This window comes from Bos mutus, chromosome 3 (genome assembly GCF_027580195.1).
Source record: "Bos mutus isolate GX-2022 chromosome 3, NWIPB_WYAK_1.1, whole genome shotgun sequence".
Classification (NCBI taxonomy): Eukaryota; Metazoa; Chordata; class Mammalia; order Artiodactyla; family Bovidae; genus Bos; species Bos mutus.
In genome coordinates, this window is record NC_091619.1 from 115,212,751 (window position 1) to 115,238,954 (window position 26,204).

Genomic DNA, 26,204 nt, shown 5'->3' on the forward strand with positions numbered 1-26,204 from the left:
TGTGGGGGTGGGGTCAGCCAGCAGGCCACGGAATAATCCCACGTGATCTCCAGGGCTTCAGCTTGAGACCGTGTCTGCAAGAGCCCCACAAGGCAGCTCCCTGACATGAGTGAGCACCCAGCGGGCTCCAGGCAGAGGCTGGGGCGCCCCGAGTTCACCAGCAAGCACTGTGGGTGTCCAGCCCCACTGCAGATAACAGCCTGGGAAAAGACGCTGGGCAGCTCTGGAAAATGAGCTTGGGACCATGAACTCCAGTCCCTGTGGCTGAGGGTGGGTAGGGCAGGGGACCTGAGACTCTCACCCTCCTCTCAGAGGCCTTCCTGTCCAGTGCCAGGCCCTGTGCCCGTCACTGGTCTGCAGAGCCACTGCTGCCCAGCAGTACGTGGAGCCCCCAGTGCCAGCCAAGGCCAGGCTCCAGGAGAGCGTTCCCAGGGGGCAGCGGGCCCGGGTGCCCATGGCTGACACGGCCCAAACGCTTAGAAAGGGCTTCGCTTGGATGGGTCTGCCCTCCCGGGAGGAGGGTCTCCTAGGCGGCCTCTGCACGGCCCACCACAGCGTTCGCAGGCTGTCCCCTGCCCGGAGGAAGCAGACTCTCAGGAGCTGACTGCTTCCTGGAAAGGACACTAACAGTGAATACCCACTCAACGTGGGAAGTCCGTCCCAGCCCTCGATCCACGTGAGGGGGAGGCACGGTCCAGCCACAGGGCAGTGCCCACCTCCTACCCAAACCTGATGCGGGCCTTCCCCTGCTCTGGGTGCCCCGGGAGTGGCTGGGGCAGGGCTGCAAGGCCCGGTCCCCAAGGCCTGTCCCCCCCCCACCCCCACCGCCTCCCATCTGCCCTGTGCGCGCTTATCGGTAACCGGAGCCGCGAGCTGCGTCCCATCCTGAAACAGGAAGCCCGGGCCTGTGTGAGCCTCGGAGAGCCGGCTGGGCGGCCAGGGCGGAGGATGGAGGAGCAGCGGGCGCTCACGGCCGCCAAGGACGGGGATCTGGCCACCCTGGAGCAGCTGCTGGAGGCGGGCACCCTGGGCCCTCATGTCACTGACGCCCTGGGGGCTGGCCTGGTGCACCACGCCGCCCGGGCTGGCCACCTGGCCTGCGTCAGGTTCCTGGTGCAGCAAGCCAAGCTGCCCGGCAACCAGCGGGCCCACAACGGGGCCACCCCCGCGCACGACGCCGCAGCCACTGGCGGCCTGGCCGAGCTGTGCTGGCTGGTGCGCCACGCCGGCTGCGGTCTGCAGGTGAGCGGGGCGCAGCAACGGCGGCTGCAGGGTGCAGGGCCCGCGTCCATGGGGAGGCGCGAGCCGAGAGCCAGGTCTGGAGCCTGGGCTTCCCTAGGGCCCTGGGCTGCTGCTCTGGGGGGAATGGCCACCGGACTCCCACAGCACACACAGTGGCGTGTCTCCACCCCACGCCCCTCCCCAGCCCCAGACAAAGCTCTCAGAAGCCACACACGCCCCCTGAACCACCTGGTATTCCCCAACGTCCAGCACAGAGCGGCCCCTCTCGTCCTTTCACCCAACGCCCCCACCCAAGAGCACTCGGCCTTGCCAGTGGGGGGTCTCCTGGGGTCTCTTTTTTATCAAGCCTGATCCGTGGGGCCTGCTTCCAAAGGTCTAGAAAAGGGTCCGGGCAAACAGAAGCCCAGCAGGCACTGGGGCTCAGGAGGTGCTGGCCCACCCCGGATGCTGGGGGACCACGGTGGGGGCTCTGGGGCTCAGTGATGGTCTCCCCGTGGAAATTTCTCCTGCCCGTCTCTCCCTCTCCCTGCTGGCCCAGTGGGTGTGGGCAAGCGAGCTCTGATGGAGAGAGGAAGTCCTCCCGGAGCCCAGAGAAGCACTGGGTCCCAGGAGAGGGAAGACCCACGGGTCACACAGCCTTCAGCGGCTCTTCCCACAGCCCCGAGGGTGGGAGCAGGGCCAGTCCAGAGCCCAGGAGAACACCCAGGTGTGCGGGTGCCCGCGGTGCAGAAGCGCCCCAGCAAGAGGGCCCGGGTACCAGGGTGGGCGCTGAGTGAGGGCGGGGCAGAGGCCCCTGGACCACCCCTGGACAGGCTGCCAGCCCTGGGCCAGCAAGCTGGGCTAGTGGAGCCTCCCCGACGGCGAGCAGAGAGCGAGAAGGGCGGGACTGCAGCTTGGAGGGGGCTCGCATGTGCAGGACCGGGGGTTTGGATCCAAAAGCCCTGACTGGTCCTGGCCCTGCTGACCGCGAGCAGATGGCCTGGCTCAGTCCAGGAGACCCCTCTGCACCCCCGCGCTGGAGCCAGGTGGAGGGGTGGGAGCTCTCCCGCGGGTCCGCGCGGTGCAGTCTCAGGCGGCTGCCCGGCAGGCCTGGTCCGGCCCACCGCCCGCTCACCGGCCACCTGCGCCTCCATAGGACCAGGACGCGTCGGGCGTCTCCCCGCTGCACCTGGCTGCCCGCTTCGGACACCCGGTGCTGGTGGACTGGCTGCTCCACGAGGGCCACGCGGCCACACTGGAGACCCTGGAGGGGGCCTTGCCGCTGCACCACGCCGCGGTCAGCGGGGACCTGACCTGCCTGAAGCTCCTGACCGCCGCCCACCGCAGGTGAGGGGCTGCGGCGCCGCCTGGCGGGGTGTCCCATGGGCGCGGGCGGCGGGGAGGGGGCCTCATGAGGGAAGGGGAGGGAGCAGGGCCCGGGATGGGAGGGGAGGGGAAGGGAACGGACCTTGGGAAAGGGAGGGGGAAGGGGTGGGCGGAGGGGGAGGGGAGGGGGTGGGCCTCAGGGGAGGGCTGGGGGAGGGGGCCGGCGGGGCGGAGGTGGGGGGGGAGGACGAGCCCTCACACCGCTCACGCGTCTGGAAGGGAGCAGAGTGAACACTGGTCTTGGGGGCAGTGAGCCCCCCAGGTGGGGGCCTGGATTCTCCCTCCACACGCCCGGTCCCACTGCCCCGAGTGGGCGGCTGGGCGAGGCCAACAGACAGGGAGGGGACCAGCCCAGCTAAGGAGGGGGCAGGGGGCAGCAGGCCACCAACCCTTCCCCCGTCGTGGGCCCGGCTGCGGTCCTGGCCCCACAGAAGACACCCGGGCGTGTAACTGGCCGTCTGCGGGTGCGGCGTCTGTGGCCTGCTGCGGCCATCTGTCCGCAGGACGGCTGTCCTGGCTGGGAGAGGGACTCTGTCCACCCCTCACCTGAGCTGGCCTTTCTCCCCCGAGCCCCTGACACCTCTTCTCCTGCGGGGCTCTGGCTAGCTGGCTGGCCTTCCTGGCCGCCCCCCGCGACAGTGCTGCTGTTCCTGCGCCTTCCCGTCCCGACCTCCCTTCCAAGGCCTTTGAGACTCGCTTCTGCGTGTCTTCCCCAAACAGTCCACACCGGCTGCCCCGGGCCTGGCCGGCCGCAGGGTGTCTCTCAGACTGGCAGTATTAGAAGTACTTTCTGTCATTTGAAAACCGGGTGATTTCACTTTAAAACACACACATGCACAGGGACGCTGCCCCAGGGCCCACATGCCCACCAGCAGAGGCAGAGACGGCAGGAGCCCCAGCGGAAGTCTTTGTCAACAGGGGTGGGGTCCAGTTTGGGGGAGGGGGCTCCTGCTCCCTGCAGGGGTTCAGAGGGGGACCGAGAACTCACCTGACCCCGTGACCATATGGAGGCAAGGCTGGATGCGGAAACCTGACGACCCTGCCCCAGTCTGTCCACACGGGGGGCCTGGAATACGGATGCTGGCCGAGCGCTGGGAAGGGCTAGTATCCTGCTCACAATGGCTCCTTGCACGGAGCAGGCCCCGGGTCCGGAGGTTCCCTGAGCCGCCCACTACAGCCCGCTGGGCCATTCACCCTAAGAGGAGACCCCTGCCGGCCAACCCCCGGCAGCGCGCACAGCTTGATGGCAAGTTGAGGGAGCTGGATTCCTTGGGGTGCGCACAAGCTGGGCGGGTAAGGGGGTGGCCGCAAAGAGCCAGGTGCCGGGCCACCCCGCCCCGATCTGGGCCCTAGGCCGGAGCGGCTCCCCGCGACCCCCGGCCGAACGCGCTCTGAAGCCCGGCCTCCCCCGCAGCGGCGTGAACCGGCGGACGCGCAGCGGCGCCTCCCCGCTCTACCTGGCCTGCCAGGAGGGCCACCTGCACCTGGCGCAGTTCCTGGTGAAGGACTGTGGCGCCGACGTGCACCTGCGCGCCCTCGACGGCATGAGCGCGCTGCACGCCGCCGCCGCCCGCGGCCACTACTCGCTCGTCGTCTGGCTGGTAAGGGGGTGCTGGGGTGCGCGCGCGGGGCGTGGGGGGCGTCCGCGGAGGCTGGCACCTGCTCCCGCCTAGCAAGCGGGGCGGCTGGGGCGGAGGCGCCATGCCCTGGGTCTCCGATCTCCCACAGGAAGTTCGGGGACCACGGGGTGGTGGGCGGATCAGATGTGCCTGCAGCGCCTTAGAGCATCCACGTGCCAGACCCAGTCTAGGGCACAGCGGGGAGCTTCAACTGGGGGTGGCCGTGGACTGGACCCGCCCCTGCAGGACCCTGGGGGTGTGCAGCACCCCCTGCGGGCTCTCCCAACCCCTCCCCGAGGAGTCCTGGTGGGAGTCCAGGTTCTCAGGGTGGGTGGCACAGGCAGTGCCTGGCCCTGCTGTTTGGCCACTTGTCCATGCCTGGCCACCCAGACCCTGGGGGGTGCTCCCAGACCCTGGGGGGAGCCCCACAAGCCCCACTCTTCTCCCCTCTGGACCCATGGAGGCACCATCTGGGCCTCTTTCCAGAAAGAACACAGAGTGACCTAGATGGGGGAGGATGCCTTCTTCCAAGACTTTTTCCAGGGCTGGGGACTTCCGCCTCCGCCCTGGAAAACCAGGCCTGTGGGGTGTCTGGGCACTCTGAGGGTCTCCATTATGGAGAGGGTCTCCATTACCCGGTCAAGGGTCAAAGTGGGGAGGTCTCTCCCGGGAGGGGCAGAAGGGCAAGAGGTGGCTGGGGAGGGACTCAGTCCAGCTGCTCCGCTCCTTGTGCCTGGCATAAGAGCTGTGGGGATGCTGTGTGAGGGAAGGAAGGAAGGAAGAAGGAGTGATTTCCTCTGGCCTCCCACCACTCACCTTGGCTTCAGAAGCCCCTAGCGGTTGGCTCTGGCCTCCCTTCACCACTGCCTCTCCCAGGCTGGCCCTTTGCCCCTGGAGCACCCGCCAGCACCCACCTTTGCACCAGCTGTGCCCGCCCCCACCCCCACCCCACCCCCACCCCACCCCCCCCCGCCAAGCCACCCTTCTGCAGCTGCTTCTACGGGCCAGCCCCACTCGCAGGAGAAAGCTCCAGGCATTGGCCCTGCCTGGCCCTCGGATGGAGCTGTGCTTCCATCGTCTCGCCTGTAGTTCAGATGGTGAACTTCAGAAAGGTGCCTGTCCCCAGACCTGGACTCCCAGCACTGTGGCAGCCTGAGTCCTGGCCGGGCCTGGCCGCGGGCACAAAGGCGGCACGTGCTCAGCACACATGGCGGGAATGAGTCAGCGGGGCGCGCGGTGTCTCAGAGCGGCGGGGGTGCCCAGGAGCCAGGGGCGCGGGGCGGGGATGGTGTTGGCAGGCAGGTCCACACAGCACCCCCCACCACCGGGCAGCCTGACAGGGGCTCATCCCAGGAAGAAGCAGCTGTGGCCGAGGGTCCCAGGGCCAGAAAGGCTCTTCCAGATGGGCCTCCCCACCCCGCCTCCTGCAGGATGGACCACAGGCAGAGGGCGCAGCATCCAGCCTGGCTGACCCACTCAGGGCTGGGGCCCCGCTCCCCTGGGAGGCGCTCTCCTCCCAGCTCGCTGTCCTTTTTCTAACAGACACGTTTGAATGTCAGATAAGCCAGCGTTTGGCTGCAGTGCCCCGGGAATTAAACCACCGAAAGGCTATCCCTTCCACGTGGGAAACACTGCAGGGCGTTCACGCCCGGTCACATCCTTGCTGTTCTCCTGGCCTCGCCTTCTTGGAGAAGGTTGGCCGTGTTCAAAGCAGGAAAAGGGAGAAAAAGGGGGTGACGCCACGTGCACTGGCCCTTCCGGTGGGAAGGCGGGAGAAGAGCCCCTTCGGCCTCACGTTGGCAGGGGTCACGTGGCTGCCCTGGGGGCACGCGGTCCAGGCTGGGGGCCCGGGCCAGAGCCCACGGGTGCCCTCACAGCAGGGCTGACAAGGGCTGTGAGGAGGGCTGGCCTGAAGGCTGCTGGTGGGACGGGGCGCGCCCCCCAGCACCCTGCATCCTGGCACTGGAGCTGTAACAGTCAGGACGCAAACAGGCCTGGTGCCAGGAGGTCCTCCCTTCATCAGCAAACACCTGTTTACTGGCCCTGGGGCGCTGCCCAAAGGCATTCTTTATTTGAAGTGGGAACGCCCCTGGGGGTGTTCAGCTTAAGATCTGGGCTGGGGCAGGTTTGGGGGCTGTGGAATCTTGCAGTAAAACCACCGAGCTCGCTGCCCCCCCACCCAGGCTGCCCGAGGCGCACAAGAGGAGCCAGCCCTGTCCCCAGGGCCCCCTGCCCCGAGCGGGGAGTGGCTGCCCCCGTCCGGCCTCATCTGGCCCGTCCCCCTTCCTCCGTCCACAGGTCACCTTCACCGACGTCGGCCTGACAGCTCGGGATGACGAGGGGGCCACCGTCCTGCACTTCGCTGCTCGGGGCGGCCACACGCCCATTCTGGACCGGCTCCTGTTGATGGGTGCCCCCATCATGAGAGACTCCTGGGGGGGGACCCCCCTCCACGATGCAGCGGAGAATGGGCAGATGGAGGTAAGGCGCTGGGGGATGGGGGGTGGGCAGAGGAGCCTCCGAGAGCTGGCAGTCCTGGACCACTTCCTGTGAGTGAGTCACCGAGCCCTCAACACAGCCCTGTGGGGTACACATTATTAGCCCCTTTTACAGACGGGTAAACCGAGCCCCAGAGGGGCAGCCGTTGCCCAGGATGCAGACTCAGACTCAGATCTCTCTGGGAATAAAGCCCGTGCTCTGCCCTCAGCGCGGGACGCCTCCCTTCGCTCAGAGACTCCCCGGGTGCCGGCTCAGGGGTCGGTCTTCCCGCTGGCCCTCCCAGGAGGGAGTCTGCTGGCGCCCTGCTCTGAGCAGCCTGGGAGCAGGGCCCCGTGGGGGTGTGAGGTCAGCCCCTTCGCTGTGCTCCAGATAAACCTAGGGGCACACGTGGCCCAGGAAACAGCATCCGGAAACCTGGAGTAGGCAGGGTCGGTGTTCCGGTACTTGAGGTCCAGCCCTGGGAGTGGACCCGGCCGTGAGCGCTGGCCCTGCACCGGCGCAACCTGCCCAAGGACCTCCTGCGAAGGCAAGGCCCTGTCTGAGCGGAGTGCGTCTGAGGCGAGCACGTGGGATGACTCCTCTGCCCGCTCCCTGCAGAACCACCCAGCAGGGCTCCAAAGTGGGTCAGTGCGTCTGCAATGTCTCCTGGGTCTTCCTGCAGCGTTCCCGTGGCCCCCAGTCGCCGCCCACATGGGCCCAGAGAAGCTAGTCGAGGGCAGGGGGCGGGTGTTTTATCGAGGTGCAGCCCGGTATCCCATTTTGGACTTTGGTTCTGGACAGCTGTTTCCCGCTGGAACCTCAAGTATTCCTGGGCCCAGGTGGCCCACGAACAGCACAGAGAGTCCCAGGAAGGCATGCAGTCCTTCTGATAAATCAGAGAGAGGCGTGATGCTCCCATGCTAAACAGCAAGGCTGAACACTTCTTCCTGACTCTCAGGAGCCCTGAGGGCCCCCTCCTGCTCCCCCCACCCCCCAGCCACACCCCCTCCTTTCACCCTGCAGGCCAGCATTCAGCCCCATGGGCTCACCAAGAAGACGGTGGGGGTGGCGTCCAGAGGGGCCTGGGGTGGTCCCTCGTGTCCTGTATCCGAGCAGACGATAGGGGTGGCGTCCAGAGGGGCCTGGGGTGGGAGGCCGCGGGTGGCTGGAAGGGCCCTGAGCCAGCGTGATGTAGCTCAGACAGCATCCTGCCCCCACTAGCCACGGCCTCCACAATCCTGAGGGTGGCCAGAGCAGCACCCTGCCAACTTTATTTTTAAGCAGCATCATCTTTTTTCAAATGAAGTGTTCTGTAGGGGACCAGGAGGTTCAGCAGGTAAGCCAAGGGTTCATGAGGCCCTCACCCTGCTCGCTCGGCGGGAGAGGAAAGGAACCCAAGCCTCAGAGCTGAGAGCCGCCCTCCTCCGTCTCTGTGTTGTGGAAATTCCTCGTGCCTGGGCTGTGCTGGGGCTTCCCTGCTGCCCCCAGCCCTCCGGCTTCCTCCGCTTGTGGCGAGTGGGAGCGGGTCCTCGCGGGGGTGCAGGGCCTTCTCATCGTCGCGGTGGCACCTCTGCTGCGGGCCCGGCTCCAGCGCTCGCAGGCCTCAGTGCTGGCGGCACTCGGGCTCAGTACTTGCGGCTCACAGGCTTAGTTGCCCTGAGACATGAAGGGTCTTCCCGGACCCGGGACGGGACCCATGTGCCCTGCCTTGGCAGGTGGGGTCGTAGCCACTGGACCACCAGGGAAGGCCCACAATAGCGTCTCCATGCCGTCTACTGTCCAGCCTGTCTAATGTCCCTCTCACATCCATGTCTCTGGTTGTGCTATAACCAGGGTGGAAGCAGAGTCCATGCATTATTGATCGCCTGTTGGGTCTTAAATTTGTTAACAGTTCTGGAAAATTATGATCATCCCGGAAATATGATCACCCCATGCCACTCCGTATTTTATTTAATTTTATTTTTTTGTAAATTCTTTTAATTGGAAGTTAATTACTTTACAATATTGTGGGTTTTGCCATATATTGACATGAATCAGCCATGGATGGACATGTGTTCCCCATCCTGAACCCCCCTCCCACCTCCTCCCCAATCCCATCCCTCTGGGTCATCCCAGTGCACCGGCCCTGAGTGCCCTGTCTCATGCATCAAACCTGGACTGGCGATCTGTTTCAAATATGGTAATAATACATGTTTCGGTGCTATTCTCTCAAATCATCCCACCCTCGCCTTCTCTCTCAGAGTCCAAAAGTCTGTTCTTTACATCTGTGTCTCTTTTGCCATCTCACATATAGGGTCATCATTACCATCTTTCGAAATTCCATATATATTCATTAATATACTGTATTGGTGTTTTTCTTTCTGACTTACTTCACTCTGTATAATAGGCTCCAGTTTCGTCCACCTCATCAGAACTGCTTCAAATGCATTCTTTTTAATAGCTGAGTAATACTCCATTGTGTATATGTGCCACGGCTTTCTTATCCATTCATCCGCCGATGGACATCTAGGTTGCTTCCATGTCCTGCCTATTATAAACAGTGCTGCGATGAACATTGGGGTGCACGTGTCTCTTTCGATTCTGGTTTCCGTGGTGTGTATGCCCAGCAGTGGGATTGCTGGGTCATATGGCGGTTCTATTTCCAGGTTTTTAAGGAATCTCCACACTGTTCTCCATAGTGGCTGTACTAGTTTGCATTCCCACCAACAGTGTAAGAGGGTTCCCTTTTCTCCACAGCCTCTCCAGCATATATTGTTTGTAGACTTGTTGATAGCAGCCATCCTGACTGGCGTGAGATGGTACCTCATGGTGGCTTTGATTTGCATTTCTCTGATAATAACCACGCTGTATTTTAAGATAAATCCTTATTTTAGAAGAGTTTAGAGTTGTTTCAGATTTGTAGGAAAATGGAGGCGCTGGCACAGACCGCTCTGCTCAAGTCCACATCCGCTTTCCCGCCCCTGCTCACAGGCGCCCGCTGTGGTGGCCGTCACTGCGGTGAAGTCGTCTCCCTGTCCCCAGCGCCGCTGCCCCAGACCCATCTAGGCTCAGGCCCCACACCACAGTGCCTCGCGCTCCACTCGGCTTCTCTTGTGACCCCTGCCCCCCAGGCTCTAGATAGACAGCCCGCTCCTGCGGTCCACACACCCCCACCACAGCCTCCTTCACAAAGGGCCTTCACAAGCCCAGGCTCCTCTCGCTTTCCACGCTCCATCCTCTCCTCTGCTCCTCGCTGCTGAGCCTCCCACCCTCCTTTGGGGGCCCAGCCAGGAGGGAAACTGGGGGCCCAGCACCAGCCTGACCCGGGGAGGGGGCATGTGAGACCAGCACAGGAGCCAAATGCTCAGAGATGGAGACATCGGGGATGGAGTGAGGATCCCCGGAGCTCACCCTGGGCCTGGAGCCAAGAGGAGGGGCTTGTAGAGCACCAGGCCTGAGCAGAAGGCCAGGGAGCAGGCAGGGCAAGGTGGGCGAGGTGGGCGAGGTGGGCAAGGGCACAGCCTGGAGAGCTGGGGGCGGAGCCATCTCTCTTAGCCTCTGCACCCCAGTTTCTTAGTGTGAGAACGGACACCACTCCAGGAGTTGCTGTAAAGATGGAAACTGGCTCCGTATTTAAACCCAAGGCCTGGGCTGCAGGGTCAGGCGGCCTGGCTGGAGTCCCGCTGTGCCCCCTGCTGACCATCTGGGCCCTCAGCAAGCCTCCGAGCGAGGGTGCCTGGGGCTCCCACCCCGGATTCAGGGTGTTGGTGCCTGTGGGACCCCGTGCCACCAGGAAAGGGCGTCCCAGGTCAGGGTGGGGGCTCAGGCCTCGGTGTCTCAGCTTGGGGGGTGCGGGGAGTTGGCAGTGGTCACGTGTCTGCCCCCCTCCTGCAGTGCTGCCAGACCCTGCTGTCCCACCGCGTGGACCCCGCCCTGCGGGATGATGACGGCTACACTGCCGCGGAGCTGGCGGAGTACCACGGCCACCGCGACTGTGCCCAGTACCTGCGGGACAGCACCCGGCCGGTGAGCCTTGCGGCCCCTTCCCTCCCAGGCCCCCCTGCACTGATGGCCGGGGAGCTCACCTGGACACCGCGTGGTTGGGAGGGAGCAGGGGAGAGCCTGGCCCCGGGCTATGAGGGGACCGGGGCTACAAGGGGGACCAGGGCTGGGCCGTGGTTGGAGCTCTGCTGAGATCTGCCCGCCACCCAGGCCACAGAGCCCATGCTCACACTTAGGCCAGACGGCTGGGTCGCGCTGAGGATACCCCAGGGGGTGGGAGTGGGGTCTCGGGTCCTCGGGCGGTGTGACCTCAGGAGGCGGGCCAGCCCTGTGCAGCCCAGAAGGGGACAGTTTCAGGCGGGCTCCCATCTGGGCACATGACCTCGCTCAGCCTCACCTCTGCAAGGGCAGGGACCCCATGTGCCGGGCCCCCCAGCCCACGATGGGCCATGCATGTTTGCTGAATCAGTGGAGTAGTGGGCATGCAGGTGTGCAGGGGGGAGCCCAGCAGCTCCGTCAACGTGGGGAGCCAGCTCCCCCAGAGCCCCCCAGCAAGGCCCCGGGCGGTGACTGACGACGCGTCCCAACCTGCACAGATTTTGCCGCAGCCTTCTGTATTGGCCACCCCTTCAGAAGCTGTCCCTGGGACCGGCTGGCCCCCCACTCAGGTGAGAACACTGAGGCCCACAGGGGCGCCGTGCCCCCCACGCCGGGTCCCACCCCGGGCTGCCGCGCCTCCCTTTCCCTCGGGGTGTCTCCCCCGGAGTGTCCAGGACAACGGAGGCAGAGCCGCCTTCCTCCCCGGCCCTGGGCCAGTGGGATGGTCCTCACCCGGCCACCACCAAGAGAGCCAGTCTCCACTGCCCAACACCCGCACCAGAGTGGCCAGAGGCTGGGGGCTGGGGGTGCTTCAGGGCACATGCGTTGGAGTCCTGGTTTGTCTCGGTAGCCTAGTTTCAGACACAGGAACTGCAGTCACTGCTTGAAGCAATCTGTTTACTGTTTACTGACCCTTCAGTTGGCTATGGGCTTCCCTGATGGCTCAGCTGGTAAAGAATCCAGCTGCAATGCAGGAGACCCCGGTTGGATTCCTGGGTCGGGAAGATCCCCTGGAGAAGGGATAGTCTACCCACTGCAGTATTCTTGGGCTTTCCTGGTGGCTCAGCTGATAAAGAATCCGTCTGCAATACGGGAGACCTGGCTGTAATCCCTGGGTTGGGAAGAACCCCTGGAGAAGGGAAAGGCTACCCACTCCAGTATTCTGGCCTGGAGAATTCCGTGGACCGTATAGTCCATGGGGTCACAAAGAGTTGGACACAACTGAGCGACTTTCACTTTCATACTTTCTTTCCATTGGCTATTGCTTGACAAGAGTTGTCTTTCTGGCTTGGGTTCCAGAAGTTGGGGGAACTCTTCGGGTTCCTGGTGTGGTAGACGGAGCTCCGTGGTCCGCAGGTTGGGGACGGCCTGGCACCCGTGTCCCCGGCCTCTGTGTGGGCCCTGGGGCCAGCCTGGAGGTGGGCTGGGCGACCCCTCTGCTAACAGGGAGGTGCCTCCTGGCCCCTGTCTGGGGGTCCCCGGCTTGCCCCCAGCCCACGCAGCAGTGCCCACAGCCAGGCCTTCTGTCCGAGCAGGATCTCTGTGCCCAGCCCCTCTCCCCAGGCCCTGGCACACCAGCCCACCCCTCCTGGCCGCTCTGCCCGGCTCTCTTAGGGGTGGGGACTCTGGGTGCCCTGCTGACCCCTCCACTGGGGGGTGTGGGGACCAGCCCATGTTGGGTTTCCTGGGGTTCCTTCTGGTGCTGGCGGTCTCCCCTGGTGTCACCACAGGATATGAGGCAGCGATCCGCTTGGGATTCCCCACGCCGGCCTGGGTGGTCCATGTAGCCTCCCTACCCGGCCTGCAGGCCCGCAGCATCCAGCCCGTCCACCTGCCCCACCTGTGTGTCAGAGGGGCAGGCTCATCAGGCTATGAGCTCGTCCCTGTGAGCCGCTGCACCTGGGGCTGTCTGGAGTCACCCTCGACCCCTCACATTCAGTCTTGGCCCCGCAGGAGGGCAGGCTATCAGCTGGGGCCACCGCGCTGGGGGAGGCTGGGGCCGATGCAATATTGATGGAAACACGATATCCAGAGGTCGCCCGCGCGGCCTCTTCCTGTGTTGGGCTCGGAGGAGGTGGCGAAAGCCTGTCTTTTTCTCTCAACCTCGCCACCTGCCTCTGCCCCCAGGGCGTCGTGGGTCCCAGGAGAGGCAGCCTGGGGGGTGAGGCTGGACAGATGCTCCCCCCGCTGCCTGCGCCGCCCCACTTCGATCCTGGCCACGTCTTTCCGCTTCCCAGGCCTGGGGTCACCTCTGCACAGTGAGGAGGTCTTGGGCAGTGGCTAGAGGGGGCCCCCTGCACCCCAAACCTCCAGGGCGTGGGCTGGGTGAAAGGGACAGACCGGCCGAGCCGCCGCAGCTAGGAGCAGCCATCCGGGAAGGTGAGCACAGCCCTCCACGCAGGGGCAAGCCCAGCCTCTCAGCTCGCAGCCCCCAGCCCGTACTCACGCCTACCAGAGGTGGCATGGCCCTTCTCGGCCCAGAGACACTCACGAGCCCTGAGCACCCGTGAGCCCCGGTTTTCTCATCTGTGTGACGTAACCGAGGAGCCTCGCCAGGGGTTGGAGGTGCACCTTGAGCGCCCAGTTTAGTGGCTAATTGACCCCCCCGGGTCTAGAGGGGCACTCAGACCCCTTCACTGTCCAGATGGGGAAACTGAGGCCCAGAGAGGGCCAGGGGCTCCCTGAGACAGACTGCTCCTCCCCGGGGGAAGGGCAGCCCGTAACCCAATCTCAGCCGTGGTGCCTGGGTGTCCAGCACCCATCTGTGGGTCATGATTTTCTCAGCCCGGGTGGCGTTACAGGCCTGTAACCCGGCTCGCCACAGCGGTCCTCCATGTATAATGCATGGCAGGCGTGGCGCTGCTCAAATCTCATCAGAAACACAGAAAAAGAGACACCGGACCACGGCAGGTCACCAACCCAAGGCCGGCTGACCACCAACCTTGGACGCGCCTAGCTGTCAGGACCCCAGAGCTTGGCAGCACTCCCCCAGGTCCCGTAGAGTCGGTTAGCGCCCAGGGCCTGGATACTCCGTTACCAGGGGCCGCCACAGCAGACCCCCATCCTGGTTAAAATTCAGAGATCCTCCTGACACCATGCTAACGGCAGCAAGGAGGTCTGTGTGCTGCGGTGCGCCAGGCCCTGCCAGGGGCTCCCGGTAAGTCCCAGCAAAGGCAGAGAAACTCAGGCCTGTGGGACGCTGAGCGACTCCCCGGGGCTTCTCCTTGGGGAGAGTTGCAGCAGAATTTGGCCTCAGGCCTCAGGCCTCAGCCTCCCAGGCTGCTGGTGCGATATTCTGGGGCCAAGGTCTGTTCCCCTGGGCCCTGGACCAATGTCCTGCCTTTTCCGTTATTCCTTCCACCCCAGCTGAGCCCTGCACTCTGCCGGGAATGGGAGGCCCTTTCCCCTCACCCAAGAGAGCAGATTCAACTGGGGGTGCAGGGATATGGTGACCCCTGAGGGCTCCCAGGCGGGGGCGGCCAGGGAGGCTCTGTCAGGCTCAGCGCCTGGGGCTCAGCCCTGCTCTGTCCGTCAGACCATCAACACCAGGTTCCCCAGCCATCGGGTCTGGGGTCTAACTCAACCCTCCTTCAGGCTCCTAAGCCACCTCATGCCTGCGTTGTAGACACTGGAAGACCAGAGATTCCCAGGTCTGTGGCACACGGCAGGGAGCAGGTGTCGTGTTTTGTCAGAACCCCGCCCCCCGAAGTCCCAGGGTGACCGATCCCGGTGCGGATGGCTGTTGCATGCAGATCTGTGTCACAGTCCAGAGCCCCGAACCGGGCGCCCCCTGATTTGTAGCCAGTGTGAGCAGCCTGGTCTTCCTTCTGGGTCCCCTGTGCCAAGGCAGGCGGGCGAGCAGCAGCCAGGGCTTGGCATCCTTGGCGGGGGTACCAGGGACCCCACTGGTGCTGGGCATCCCCCAGAGGCCCACCTGCCTGCCTCTCCCTCCATGGCTGGTGGCCCTGGACCGAAGGATCAGTGACTCTAGGGGCTCAGTCCTGGCAGGAGCAAGGAGGGGGTGGTCTCAAGTAGGATTCCGGTCCCAGCCCTGTCCCGTCCCCACCGTGGACCCCTGAGAAAGCGCCCTGCCTCCCTGAATCTGTTTCCCCAGCTGTGCCTGAGGGCTGTCCTGGTTGACCCCTCTGTGCTGTCTCTTTTGTGCGACCAAGGAGCTCTGGTCTCCCCTCCCTCTCCGGAGGGTCTGCTCCCCCGGCCCCTGTTTGGGGGAAGGTTAAGGCCTGGTGGTAAGGGATCCCACACCAGCCCAAAGCCCGCCAGGCCACCTGACACCTCCGCTTTCAAATATTAATGCGACGCCTCCTGCTCCCGGGGGTGGGCACTGTGACACCGCCCCCGACGGCTCCAGACGGCTCAGCTCCCTGTGCTCACTCAGGGCCCAGTGCCTGCCTCCAAGGGTCCTCCCAGGCCTGGGGGCTGGTGGACGCTCTGCCAAGGCCGGGCTCCTGGGCTCCGGGCACCAGTTTCTTCAGAGAGAGGTAGGAGGCGCCGGCGACGGGCAGATAAGCGCTTGGGCCCTAGGCTCCCCTCCTGGTGGCCCCGGAGTGCAGAGGGTCCTGGGATGAGACAGAGGGCCCTGCGGCAGTGGCTGTAGCCACAGGGGTTCTGAGGGGTTTCTCCAGGCCGGGGCGGCCACCCAACACCTGCGCCTCCTTGTTCGGGGGGTTAGGGACCCGGCCCACCTGCAGGGGAGCTGGGGACACTCAGTCGGACGAGGGACTTAACCCCAGCAGTGCCAGCTACGTTGTCACGGGCAGGGCTCCGCGCAAAGCAGACACATGGGCTTCTTGTTAGAAACCGATCAAGGATTTCAGGACAGGGAGAGGAGAGGATATTGAATGGAGCCGTGGCTTGAGCCACCCACTCGACGCTGGGGCCAGCACTGGGCCCAAACCACACGTCCCTGTGGGGCAGGTTTGATCCAGCTCCTCTGCCCGGCCCGGGGCTCTCTCCAGCGCCAGCCTGGGGGCCCCAAGGCCCTCACCCACCATCGCTGCCCACGGGAGGGAGCAGGCTGAGGCACTTCGGTCTGACGGTCAAGGGTGAGTGGTGGCCCTCTCTGCTGGAGCCCCGAGCTGGGGCGGGCGTGTGTTTTCAGGCATCAGGGCGACCAGGGGGGCAGCTGGGAGACAAGCCACCTGCAAGACGGAGTTGGCCCGCCTGCGACGCTCAGCTTTAAACCCAAAGGCAGCAAGCCTGGCTCTAGAGTCCTTGGAGGATGGCTCACATCCTTGTGGAAAACTTCTCTGCCACCTGAGGGGGGGCTTGGGAAGGCAGACAGCGAGGGCAGTTCCACACAAGGCGGCCTGTGTGCCCCAGTCTCTGCTTGGCCAGGCCCGGCCAGCCGTCTTGGTGCCTGCTGGTCAGAGGCCAGAGCGGAGGCCTCGCACGGCTGCGCTGGGTACGGGGTTCGGACGCCTCCAGATCTAGGATTCTTCCCGGTTGCCTACCAGTCAGTGCTGGGGGCAGGGGGGATGGTGGGGGTGCCGCAGACCTGGGGCAGATGTGGGGTTGCAGTGTGGGGGCCCCTGCACCCAGACGTGGACTCCCTGGCCCCGGCTCCCCAGGACTGCGGGGTGGGCCTGGGCCCTGCACCAGGGCTCTGAGGTGCGGTGCTGAGAGCACGTCCAGGTTCGCTGGGCTTCCCTCTGTGCCCAGGGCTGAGCGCGGGCGCAGGTCCGGGCAGTCTGTCTCGGCACCGTCAGGGGACAGTTGGCAAGGGGGTGTGTGTGTGCATGCACGTGAATGGGCACGTGTGCCCGCAGGTGTGCGTGTGTACACATGTCCCTTGTAAGGCCAAGGAGTGCTGAGCACGAGGGGGACGCCAGCCCCTGACCCAGAGCCCAGAGTTAAGGTGCCTCCAGAGGGAGCTCACGAGCTGGGCCTCGAGATTGGGGCTCACCCAGTGGGGGTAGGTATGTGTGCCCACCAGGGTGGAGAGACACAGGGGGGCATAACCTCCAGGGGTACGTCCCCTCGCCCCTGCACACTTCCCTTTCCTAGCCCCACCCCAGGGAGACCAGACCAGGGCTGGGTGCCCCCCACCCCCGCCTGGCAGCCCAAGTCAAGGCCCGCCCCCCCGCCTCCCACTGACCAGGCCTGTCTGCCCCCAGGTGCCGCTCCTGATGACCCCCCCGCCCCCGCCGTTCCCCCCTCCTCCACTGTCGGCCGCTAGACATCCCCCGGAGGATGGCAGAAGTGGGGGCGCAGGCCTCGGGAGCCCCACCCGTGAGTAAATGCGTCCTCGGGGGGTGTTGGCCCAGGTCAGGGGTCAGGGACTGGGCCCTGCTGGCCTCCCCTCTGAGGTCCTCCGAGGGGGCCTGGACAGCTGGGCGCAGAGGGCACAAGGCTCGGGCTGCGGCCAGCCCCCAGCTCTCCCCGGATTCCGTACGTCCTGCCACCTTGCTAAAGTGAGCACAGAGCGCTCCATGACCACAGTTAAACCGCCTCCTGCCCCGTCCCCTAGCGTCTCTGTGAGCTCCGAGCCCCTGCAGCCCAGCTCTCCTGCCGCTGGGGTCCCGGGCAGCCCGTCCCTGCTCTGGGCCTCAGCTCATCCGGAGGGACTGCGGAGGTTGGCTCTGCCCACTGCTGTTCCTGAGACTCCAGCAGGGGGCGGGGGTGGGGCGCGGTCCTCAAACCGCAGGTCACCACCCACTAGGGGGGCTGTGACCAGCATTTATCAAAATGAAGTAGAATGGGATAGCGTGAAAAATGTCAGCAGGCCCCGTGTGTAGTGAGGTAAGTGTGCTTCATGGAATGGGTGGTGGTTATATAATCACACGTAGGGGTGTGTGTGCTTGTGTGTGTGTGCAGTGGAGGAAGGAGTCATAAAAGGACAGGTTTGCTGTCTGATGGGGCTGCCTTTGGTCCCCGGACTACCAGACCCTACACCCGTTCTAGCTCCTTGCAGGCCGTAGGACAGCTGGGGAGGGAGGACAGGCCGTCGCTGGGATGAGGTGGTAAAATGCAGGCTTCCCAGCTGGCCAGGCTTGGAGCTGGCCCCATGGACACCCATGGGATCGCAGCGATGAGTGAGTTTGCCCAGGGCACTTGGTCAGGGGACTGGCTGGGCCTTTGGCTCCCAGTCCAGTGGTCCTTCAGGAAGGCTGGCTGTGCCCAGGTCTGGGGTCTTCTGCCCCCACCCCTGGCCTCTCCGACACGAGCTCCCGCTTCCTCCCGGCAGCAGTATCTCTCAGCCCGGCCTGGCCCAGCCAGCCAGACCAGCCTCCTCTGAGGGAGCACAGAGCCCACACGGCCACCCCGAGGGTCACCGCCAGTGCCATGGCCGTCCCCATGGTGAGTGCCCTCGCCGTGCCGCTGTCTTCCAGGGCCCCCAGCCCAAACCCAGCTGGCCTCTCAGCATGTCTCCTACGCTGGCCCTGGCCAGGTCACTCTGGGGGCAGCCAGCCCACTGCTGTCTGCCCCCCACCACCCCCTGGAGACTCCCACTGGCCACACCTCCCCCTCCTCCTCTCTGGGCACCAGTCCCTTACACATCCAGCCTACCCTTTCACTGACCGGAGGCTGGGAGCTCCCAGACCCTGAGATGTTCTGTGCAAGTCTGGCAAGTGCAGTCACAGCACACAGCACATTAAAGGCTCTGACGAGTCCTGCAGTCCACGACTGACCACCAGACTGTCCATGCAGCTGTTCCCCAAAGGAGTTTCCCCATCCACATGGCATGCTCTAAGCAACCTCTTTTCCGTCATGTACCAAGGAAGGAGGGAATCTCTCAGCCTGCGAGCCTCCCCACACATACCGGGGTCCTACAGGGACCGGGGGCCCTTGCGCTCGAAGCCTCACACTTGAACAGGCTGGGAGTGCGGTAGTGGTCAGCTCCTCTGTCCTCCCTGGTCAGCCCCCACGCCCCTCCTCGCGCAGCTGTGCTCCTCCGGGCCAGCCCTCCCCTCCGCTCGCTCCTGGACTGCAGGCTCCTACGGGCCTCCTCCAATGACCTGCCTGCCTACACACAGGGGGCAGAGACGGCGGCGGGGGGCGCCCCGGACAGCCTGGTCGCGCTGCAGCTGGACGGGATGCCCTTGGGCGACCTCGACGGGCTGGTACCCACGCGGGATGAGCGCGGCCGACCCATCCCTGAGTGGAAGCGGCAGGTGATGGTGCGGAAGCTGCAGGCGCGCCTGGGCACAGCTCTAGAAGCGCCAGAGGCCCAGGTCCGTCAAGGTGGGGCCAGGGTGGGGGCCGGGCCAGACATGGGGCGGGGGCAGTGTGGGGGCGAGGCCAGACACGAGGCGGAGCCAGGCGTGGGGTGGGATCAGACATGGGGCGGGGGCAATGTGGGGGCGGGGGCAATGTGGAGGCGAGGCCAGACGCGAGGCAGGGCCAGGCGTGGGGTGGGATCAGTCGTAGGGCGGGGCCAGGTCGGGTTGAGCCAGACATGGGGCGAGGCCATGCCTGGGCGGGGCCGGGGGGGGCGTGGCGCCGCTGGAGGTGGGCGGGGCCAGGGTGGAACCAGGGTGTAGAGGGCAGAGGCGGGGCAGGAGGTTTAGTACCGGCAGGTAGACGTGGAAGGTGGGTTCCTGAGCCCACACCTCGAGTCCTGAGACCCGGGTACCCTACTGCATGTCCCTCTGTGGCCTCAGCCTCCTCTGCCAGACGATGAGGTTGAGCCAGATCAGAGGGCTGCGAGCAGTGCCCCTTCACCTGCCTTGGGGATGTGTTGCCCAAGTGTTACTTTGATCTCACGATTTATATGTCGTGCCCACCGCATATCAGGCTCTGTTCTTGGCAGTGAAGGGGACCAGCCCTGCCCGTTAATGCTTCCATTCCATCAGGAAAGGCGGGGTGCCTGGGCAAGTGTGCTGGGGATGTCAGCGGGGTGGGGTGGGGAGTGCGGGGAGGGAGGGTCCAACTGCTATGGAGAGAAGGCAGTGGAAAGCGGAGGGGGCTGCTTTGTCCGGGTGCTCAGGGGCAGCCTCTCTGGAGAGTGTCCTTGAGCAGGAGTCAGGCGGAAGTGAGGGGCAAGCCCTCCGGGGATGAGGGACAAGCGATTGTGAGTGAGGCAACAGTGAGCGCTCTGGAGGCAGGGTGGGCTGGCCCAAGTGAGGAGCAGGAGGAGGCCACGCGGAGGTGAGGGAGAGGAGACAGGCAGGCATTACAGGACCTTCGGGGAGCCGTTGAGAATCTGAACACGGAAGGGCTGTGGTCTGACTTGGATTTTAACTGGCTCCCTCTGGCCGCCCTGTGGACAGCTGTTCTAGAGTCGTACCCTGACGGGGTGCGGCTTTGTCTTGAATGATGTATTCTGCAACCCTTGGTCTAGAGCTGCCCTGCCAGTACCATAAGGCCAGCCATTTGTGGCTATTTCAATTCACTTCAGTTCAGTCATTCAAACTTGTCCAACTCTTTGATACCCCATGGACTGCAGCACACCAGGCTTCCCTGTCCATCACCAACTCCCGGAGCTTGCTCAAACTCATATCCATCGAGTCGGTGATGTCACCCAACCATCTCATCCTCTGTCATCCCCTTCTCCTCCTGCCTTCAATCTGTCCCAGCAGCTGCAGCTATTTAAAGCTGCAATTTCAAATGAAATAAAAACCCCTGCGCCTGAGTTAGCTGCACTTTCTGATGAATGGCTCCTGCAGGGGTTTCGGCATGCCTTCCCCTCATCTCAGAAGTGTTGGGCGGCTCTGGTCTAATGGCCCAGCCTGTTCTTGCTGTCAGGATGCCCCTGGGGTTGGGGGTGGAGCAAGGCAGGAGTGGGTGGGGGGTCCTGCCACAACCCGGAGGCCTTTTAGAATCTGACCTTAGGGCAGAGCCAAGGGTGTGTGAAGAACTCAGGGAAACTCAGAAAACAGGCCAAAGGGGCAGGGGATGGGCTTGGGCACAGCCTGGCCATTGGCTGCGAGTTCCCAGCCTGACGCTTGTGGTCCGAACACTCCCCAGTCTCCCCTCTCTGCCCCGGGCCTCGTAGGGGCTTATTGTGCCGAGTGCCCACCTGGCTTCTTGGCAACCAGGCAGGAGCTCAGGCCCCTCACCTGTGAGATGGGGCAGACACAGGGCCTCCCCCAGGGGTCTCGGGGGACTGAGCGGGTGGGCACGGAGCCACCCAGAGGGACCCCAGCTGGGAGGCTCTGTGTGCGTCTCTCACAGACTGCAAGCACGGGAGTTGGGCTGTATCCTGGCATCAGGGAAGCCCCAAGGGGTGATGTTCTGGGGTGAGGTTGGCCACACGCCATGAGAACTCGGAGGCTGCCCTTCGTAGGGGACACTGCCCACCCGCAGGACATCCTGTGCAGGGATCCAGAGGGTTCTGGGGACAGTCTTTGACTTCACCACGGAGGAGAGGAGGAGGACTCGGGGGTGGCAGAACAGAGGCACCCCTGCCTCTTCTGAGGGCAAGGCTGGCTCTTCCTGGGGTGAGAACTGCCCTGAACCTCGGGCTGTGGCCTGGGGCTGGCCTGCCACCTCCTGTACCCTCTGAGCCCAGGCAGGGGCCAGCCAGGGTCCTCAGGGCTCCCTGGGGCCAGGCCACCCAGGGGAGCTTGTGTCTGGCAGGAGCATGCCATGTGGGCTGCGTCCCCGCTGACCTCCCCTCCCTGTGTCCAGGACGATGGCGGGCACACACATGCCATGGAGCAGGCAGCCTGGCGGTACTCGCAGACGCACCAGGCCATCCTGGGCCCCTTCGGGGAGCTGCTGACCGAGGACGACCTGGTGTACCTGGAGAAGCAGATTGCCGACCTGCAGCTCCGGCGCCGCTGCCAGGAGTACGAGAACGAGCTGGGCCGGCTGGCGGCTGAGCTGCAGGCCCTGCTGCCCGCGCCCCTGGTCAGCATCACTGTCAACAGCCGCTTCCTGTCCCCGGGGCCCGGGCTGGAGGCCGAGGATACCGAGCCCCGGGGCTCCGAGGACGGGGCCTCGCAGGCCACACCCGGCGGGCAGCCCCTGCCCTTCTGGTGCAGCCACGTCGCCCGGCTGGTGCGTAGCCTGTCCCTGCTCCTGAAGGGCGTGAACGGGCTGGTGCAGGGCGAGGAGAGGGGACCCCTGGAGGCCCAGAGGGAGGCCCACAGGCCAGCCCCAGCCAGCCCCCCTAGGAGCGAGGCCCAGCGTGAGATCCAAGAGTGTGGGGTGTCTGTGCGGACACTCCGCGGCAACTTTGAGTCAGCCCCCGGCCGGCCCTGCACCCCAAGCCCTGGCCCCTGCGAGCCGGGGACCCAGCCGGGGTCATGCCCGAGGGGCTGCTGGCCTGCCCCGGCCCCGCCCTGTAGCGGCCCGATCGGAGGGAACCCCAGGCCGGGCGACACGGAGGAAGCCAGCGACTCGGGCATCAGCTGTGAGGAGGCCCTGTCAGAGGTGGGTGCTGTGCCAGGCTCGGACCTGGCCAGCCTCCGCAAGGAGCGCATTGTCACCCTCTTCCTCAGCCACTGGAAGAAGTCGGCTTACATGCCGGCACTTAAGACGGCAGCCTGCAGGACCCTGGAGGCCCGGCGCTCGGGGCTGCGGGGGCAGGAGGCAGCCAGGGGCCCTCCGATGCCCTCCCCGCTGCCCAGCGGGAGCCCACGGCCCGGCCGCCTCTGGCAGCAGCGCAGCGTCATCGCCCAGCTGCTGGGCCACTGGAAGGCCATCCTGGCCCATGTGCCCGCCCGGCAGCTGCGGCGGCTGAGCCGGCGGCCCCACGGGCCCCTGTCCCCCGAACAGTTCCTGCCCCACGTGGATGGGGCGCCCGTGCCCTACAGCAGCCTCACGCTGGACCTCTTCATGCTGGGCTACTTCCAGCTCCTGGAGTGCGACCTGCCGGCCGAGGAGCGCAAGATGCGCCACCTGCTGTGTTTCGAGGTCTTCGAGCACCTGGGCGCCCACGGCTGGGAGGCGGCGCGCGCCTTCCACAAGGCTGTGACCGACGAGGTGGCCGCCGGCCGCCGTGCCTGGACCGATGGCTTTGAGGACATCAAAGCCCGCTTCTTTGGCTCCAGCCGTGGTCGCGCCCGGGACGCGGAGCCCGGCCGCAAGTCTGGCCTGACCCCGCTCAGGCCCCTGCCCCACGCTGGTCCCGGCGGCCCCGAGCCCGCAGCACAGAGGCTGGGGTCCGGCCCCCAGCGGGGCAGCTTCAACAGCGAGGACATCTGTGGCTACATCGACCGGAGCTTCGCCTTCTGGAAGGAGAAGGAAGCCGAGATGTTCGGCTTTGGGAGTGACGTGGGCCTGCCTTCCTCCCGGAGCGGGTTTGGGGTGGTTTTGGTTTTTCTGTTCTCTTTTCCTTTTTGCCCGCCTGGTGGCCAGGTGAGCCTTGAGGCCAGGCCGGCAGGGACTCAGCATGCTAGTTGCCGCCCACCGTGTCTGCCCCCCGACGGCTTCCTCCTAGGCTGCAAGACTGCACCCAGAGCCCCCCTTGTCACCGCCGCACCCGAGAAGCCCTCTCAGGACCCCAGTCGCCCTGCCTTGGGATGACTCGCCAGCTCCGCCCGTGCCCTCCACCTGTACGTCCCTTGGGCGCCTGTGATGCCAGCCTGTTCCCCACTGGCCACCCTCCAGTCCCTGCTGAGTCACCAGGATGTCCCGTCTCCCAGTTCCTCCCGTGCCCGTGGCTCTGGCCACATCCTGAGCCTCCATCTGCCCTCTGCCAGTGCTGCCTCTACTCCTTCTGGTAATCTTGGGCCGTGCCCCTCCCCCTCTGTGGCCCCCCTCCCCAACCTGTGAAGTGAGGGAGGAGCTAGGACAACAGGATCAGATGGGCAGGAGGCCTTCCTGTCAGACTGGACTTCCCTCCCGAATTTTCCAGGTCAGGGTGCGGAGTCCAGAGGGCTTCAGGGAGAGGTATTCTGCAGCTCTGCGATGGCCCCATAGGCAGGAGTGGGGAAGAGGTTTCAGGAACCTCCCACAGCCTTCACCCTACCCCTGCAGAAACCCCCTGGGACAGCTGTCTTGCCTGTTCCTCCCCACCTGCAGAGCTTGGAGGACTCAGGCCAGCTGTGGGGGACCAGGGAGTCCTCCCATCCAGCTGGCTCAATGTCTCAGAGAGGGATGCTCGGGAAGAAATAAAATGGGGGGTGTCAGGCTGTCGGGGCTTCCCCAGACCAGTCAAGGGGGCGGTGCTGGCCTGGGTTCTGACTCCAAAGCCTCCTGCAGAGTAGACACCGGATGTGAGTTTGCTAAATAAAGACCCGTTCCTGCCCGCCTTCCCATGCGTGCTTGTTGCCCCTGAGCCCAGAGAGGGCCCTGCTGGGGGGACACTGAGACCTCAGTGCTCAGCTCAGCCAAAGCCCCAGAGCAGCATCCTTATCCCACAGAGCGTCCACATTCTCATCTGTAAAATGGGGGCGTGGTGTTGACCCGCCCATACCCAGGGTCCTGGCAGGATGGACTGAGGCCCCCCATGGGGGTCTCTGTCCTGGGATGGCAGTGACACTCTCCAGCCGCATCAGTGTTTTAAGGAGCACATGCTAAGGATCACAGTCCTGGCCCCAGGCAGCCGCAAGCATCCCATACGGTGTTGAGGCCCTGGCTCTTGGCCCTGAAGCTCGACCGTTGGAGCCAGACAAGGACTGGTCTGCAGGAGACTGCTGCTGCCCAGGCTGGTGGGTGAGCCTGGAGGTGGGGGGGTTAGAAGGTGCTAGGTGCTCAGAGGCCTCCCTCCCCTGGGCCACCCACAGGACCCTGCGGGAGCAGGGTGGCCAGCATATGCAGAGCCCAGTCCCAGAGGTGGCCTGCTGGCCAGGGCTGCTCAGGAGACAGTGAGCAGAAGGCCCGCACACCCAAGTGGGGGCTCCCCTCCCCCCACTCACTGTGGCCTTGCACAAGGCCCTCCACGGCCCTGAGTCTCATGTTCCCGTGAGCATCCAGGACTCCAGGAAGACCAGGACTCCAGGGTTAGGCAGGGGGTGCTCAGACCCCAGCGTGAGGCCTGGCGCAGGGAAAGGACCTCTCTGCTGGGCACTCACGGGTGACTCCCCAAATGCCCTTCTGCAGGCACTCTGCTTCCTGGGGGCCTCCTTATAAATACACCGTATCCTGAGAGTACCCCAGGGACCCTGAGTCCCTTGGGCTGGGCCAGAGAAAGCTGGTTTGTTATTTAAAAGATGTTCCAAGTGATTCTGATGCTCAGTGACCTCGGAACCCCACTAAGCAACTCACCTGTGGGAAGCAGGTGTCCACTGCCACGGATGGGGGGTGCTGGCCCCGCAAGGCCGCACTCAGCTGTAGGGCCCTTTAATCTTGGCATTCAGTTGTCAAAACTCCACTGAGGACCCCAGAGCCCCTACCTAGGGATCCAGAGGGTGCAGACTTCAGTGAGGTGACCAGACACAAGGTGCAGACCCAGGGGCTTCCAGCAGAGTCGGGAAGACACTGGAGGAGGGGAGCCCGGTCTCTCTCCCTGGCCCCTTGTAAGTGCACGCAGGACAAATACAAAGAAAACACTGCACCCAAGGTGGTGAGAATGTCACCTTTTTATCATGAGGAGAATAAATATTGGAACAGTGTAAGCTCTTTGAATATCAATGCTTGGATTTAGAAGAGTCAAACTTTTTTTTTCAATGCCTCTAAAGTTCTTTTGAAAGAAACCATGATCAAAGCTGGTTTCCCAGGTGGCGCTAGTGGTAAAGAGCCTGCAGGGACCAAGCCAGCCGTGAGGCCGGTCTACAGGAAGGCCTTCCGAGAGCCTGCCTGCTGCTGCCACGGCTGGTGGGGCCCTCCCTCACTGTACCTTGGAATATGGCAGAAGCCACAGACTGCACCTCCAAGTAGGCTGTGAAAGACTCCCATCTTCGTGGCTGTCTTGTTTCTGGGGGAGCCAGCCGCCGTGTTAGGAGTGGTGCTAACTATTGCTTTATTTCTGGGGGAGCCAGCCGCCGTGTTAGGAGTGGTGCTGTGGAGAGGTCGGGGTGGACCTCTGCTCCAGGCCAGCCTCCGTCCCGTGACTGCAGTCCCGTGGTCCGCTTGGCACCAGCTGTGGACAAATCCTGAGGCAGAACCACCCACTAAAGCATTTCCAGAGCCATGAAACTGTGTGAGGTAATAAATGTTCACTGTTTTACAACACTGGACTTGGGGTCATTTGTTACGCAGCAGGAGCTAGCTAATACAACAGACTAGAAGATTTTATATAGGAGAGTGATGAAGAGGCTTACATTGCAGGTATGAAGAGATCATAAGTATAGAGTAACAGTCCATTGATGGACTAGGGATCTCTTCAAGAAAATTAGAGATACCAAGGGAACATTTCGTGCAAACATGGACTCGATAAAGGACAGAGATGGTATGGACCTAACAGAAGCAGAAGATACTAAGAAGAGGTGGTGAGAATACACAGAAGAACTGTACAAAAAAGATCTTCACGACCCAGATAATCACAATAGTATGATCACTCAGCTAGAGCCAGACATCCTGGAATGCAAAGTCAAGTGGGCCTTAGGAAGCATCACTATGAACAAAGCTAGT

General features: G+C 64.1%; 1 protein-coding gene across 4 annotated transcripts; it reads left to right on the forward strand.

The window, feature by feature from the left end:
• The first annotated feature begins 97 nt into the window (after window positions 1-97).
• ESPNL (espin like) lies at window positions 98-26,202 on the forward strand. Of its 4 annotated transcripts, none has more exons than XM_070368603.1 (10): window positions 98-1,242; window positions 2,378-2,568; window positions 4,022-4,208; window positions 6,525-6,707; window positions 10,578-10,709; window positions 11,282-11,353; window positions 16,919-17,033; window positions 17,989-18,101; window positions 18,779-18,976; window positions 21,375-26,202. In XM_070368603.1, exons 1-10 carry the CDS (start codon window positions 733-735, stop codon window positions 23,214-23,216), a joined length of 3,543 nt encoding a protein of 1,180 aa, XP_070224704.1. In that variant the 5' UTR covers window positions 98-732; the 3' UTR covers window positions 23,217-26,202. The 4 variants fall into 4 exon arrangements, with proteins under 4 accessions (XP_070224704.1, XP_070224705.1, XP_070224706.1 ...); XM_070368604.1 differs by having other exon boundaries at window positions 17,992-18,101; XM_070368605.1 differs by lacking the exons at window positions 98-1,242; window positions 2,378-2,568; window positions 4,022-4,208; window positions 6,525-6,707 and adding an exon at window positions 6,718-10,491.
• The last annotated feature ends 2 nt before the right edge of the window (window positions 26,203-26,204 follow it).